This window comes from Limulus polyphemus, unplaced genomic scaffold, assembly GCF_000517525.1.
Source record: "Limulus polyphemus unplaced genomic scaffold, Limulus_polyphemus-2.1.2 Scaffold6150, whole genome shotgun sequence".
NCBI classification, from domain to species: domain Eukaryota; kingdom Metazoa; phylum Arthropoda; class Merostomata; order Xiphosura; family Limulidae; genus Limulus; species Limulus polyphemus.
Window position 1 is genome coordinate 22333 of NW_013671760.1, and position 2322 is coordinate 24654.

Consider the following 2322-nt stretch of genomic DNA (forward strand, 5'->3'; position numbering starts at 1 on the left):
GGGGGGGGGGGGGGGGTTGGTGTCAGTATTTGGTTACTCTGTTTCTATTATTTATTTTTATCAATTTTTACATAAACTTCTCCTTTTTTTTTTATTCCGAAATGTTTAGCATTTCTGTCTTTACCTTATAAACATAACTCTATTGCAGGACCAGAAGTTGATTTAATAAACTCCAAGACGGTACAACAAGATTTGATAACAATCTTACTAAACCTTAATGTAAAAACATTGGGTCAGACATAGCGACTTGCGAGTCGCGGGTTCGAATCACGTTAACGAATAAGCTTGCCCTTTCAGCCGAGGGAGCGTACTAATGTTACGATCAATTCCGCTTTTCGTGGACAAAGAATTAGCGGTAAGTGGTATTGATTAACTGCCTTTCCTCTAGTCTATGGCTTCTAAATTAGGGACAGACATCGCATATAGGTTTACGCGAAATTCTACAAGACAAACAAACAAACAAACAAAATGCTTTACCTCAATAAACCACTGAAAGATATTCTCCATATGCGCATGGCACTCAGACAACGTAATTTTAGCCCACCTCCATCAAAACCTTCCAGCTCTCCAGTGTAATGAACAACTGACATCCCATGAGGCTGGACGAAAGTCCGCCCGTCTTTCAGTTGGAGATATATCATAATTTCTAGCCTCTTTCCTGGAAGCCTGGAAACCTTCAGAACCAGAGTCTCTTCTGAAGTGTTCACTCCATAAAAGAAGATTTCGTCCTGACTCTGCAAACCAATTAGTATTGAGCAATTCATTATTTTGTATATTATTCATAGAAAACTCTGATATCGGTCAGCAAGCAATAGCCAATAATATATAAAAAATATCGATACACTAAGGCTTCAAATCAATGGAGAGTAGATACATATGTATATTATAAAGTAAAAAAAAAATCGTTATATTCAGTTATATTCTGGTTTGAAAAACTGTTTATTTTTAAATATGGATACATATTTTCAATATTTAAATATTCGTTAACTGAATGAGAACCTTTTCACCTTAATTACTTCTTGAATAAAAATCACCAATAACGCAAACAATTTGACTTTACACAATTTGAAAGTTAAAAAAAAAAGTATTTTTATGTAAAGGCAAACTATCTGTTTTAAAGCTTTTATACAATTACTGAAATATATCAATACTACAACACACAAAAACTAACCATAAACAGAAGATTAAAAATGTTGTAATGCATAGTTTAACAATCGTTGAATAAACCGATGTAAAATACCTTTTCTAAATGATTAGAATTTTGCTCTGAATCTAACTTTTTCTCTTCTTCTTTCGGGACGGCACCCATGGCAGCGGGAGAACTAAGATCGTTTTCTTCATAAAGCTCTAACCTTTTCCTTCCAAACAGTCGCCACGTTATTAAGTAGAGGTATGATACAATTATGAACAACCAGGAGGATGCACCTGTATATACCTTGTGTTAATTTCATTATAAAGAAATACAGATACATCAGCTACATATAACTATAGTAAGCTCAGAGGACACAACTGTCATCAATTAGGAAGATTTACCTGCTATAAACCTTGTGTTCATTTCATTATACAGAAATATATACATATAAATTTATTAGTGCAGTAAACTCAGAGATTACTCCTTTTATATCCAATTACTGTATAAAGATGCAATAGACAAATTGAATACGCTTGTTATATGCAGTTGTGGTAGTTTCATAACAATGCTACAAGTTGTTCATAAACCATCTATAGATCTCAAAGAAGATACTGGGCGTTTCATTCACTGGGAATATCATTGAGCTAATAGAAGCGGACTCATGATGAAAACTTCCGATCAAAGTAAGCTATATATCTGGAGCGAAACCAAAAATCAATCTGGCCATTAGCATAGCTAATTAGTTATACTTTTTTAGATATACTTGTGGACCTAGCGATGTCCATGTCGTACTACAGAATGATATCATTAATAACACACATATACACTATTTTATCAATGGTTTTTGCTTTTTCATAAATCCTTAATTATCATTATCCAATTACCCTATCAGTGTTTTGTACTAGATGTATTAAAAGTTTTTAATCCAATATATTTCTAAGTACAAAGATATTGAGTCAGAACATAAAGACAACAAGTACTGTTATTCTTAAAATGAGAGGAAAAAATTATCAGATTACCCCATACACATCTAGTACAGAATTTATTAATAAGTCTGAGAAATTATTTTCAATGTGTTAAATCTTGTTAAACTTAAAGAGATTTACCACAAATAAGTAATTACCCTAGCACTTGACAGCCCAAAGGATGCCACCTGATGATTACATAACTATTATGATATATATATATAT

The 2322-nt window shown here is 32.7% G+C and overlaps 1 protein-coding gene across 1 annotated transcript in view; it reads right to left on the bottom strand.

Moving 5' to 3' along the window:
* LOC106473409 overlaps positions 1 to 2322 on the bottom strand; it is a 36684-nt gene that overhangs the window by 21975 nt on the left and 12387 nt on the right. Inside the window, exons 2-3 of the mRNA XM_022401859.1 lie at positions 1241 to 1425; positions 478 to 734 (exon numbers count right to left, since the gene is read on the bottom strand). Of these exons, the coding sequence (XP_022257567.1) occupies positions 478 to 734; positions 1241 to 1425 (442 nt within the window). The remainder of the gene's footprint in view (positions 1 to 477; positions 735 to 1240; positions 1426 to 2322) is intronic.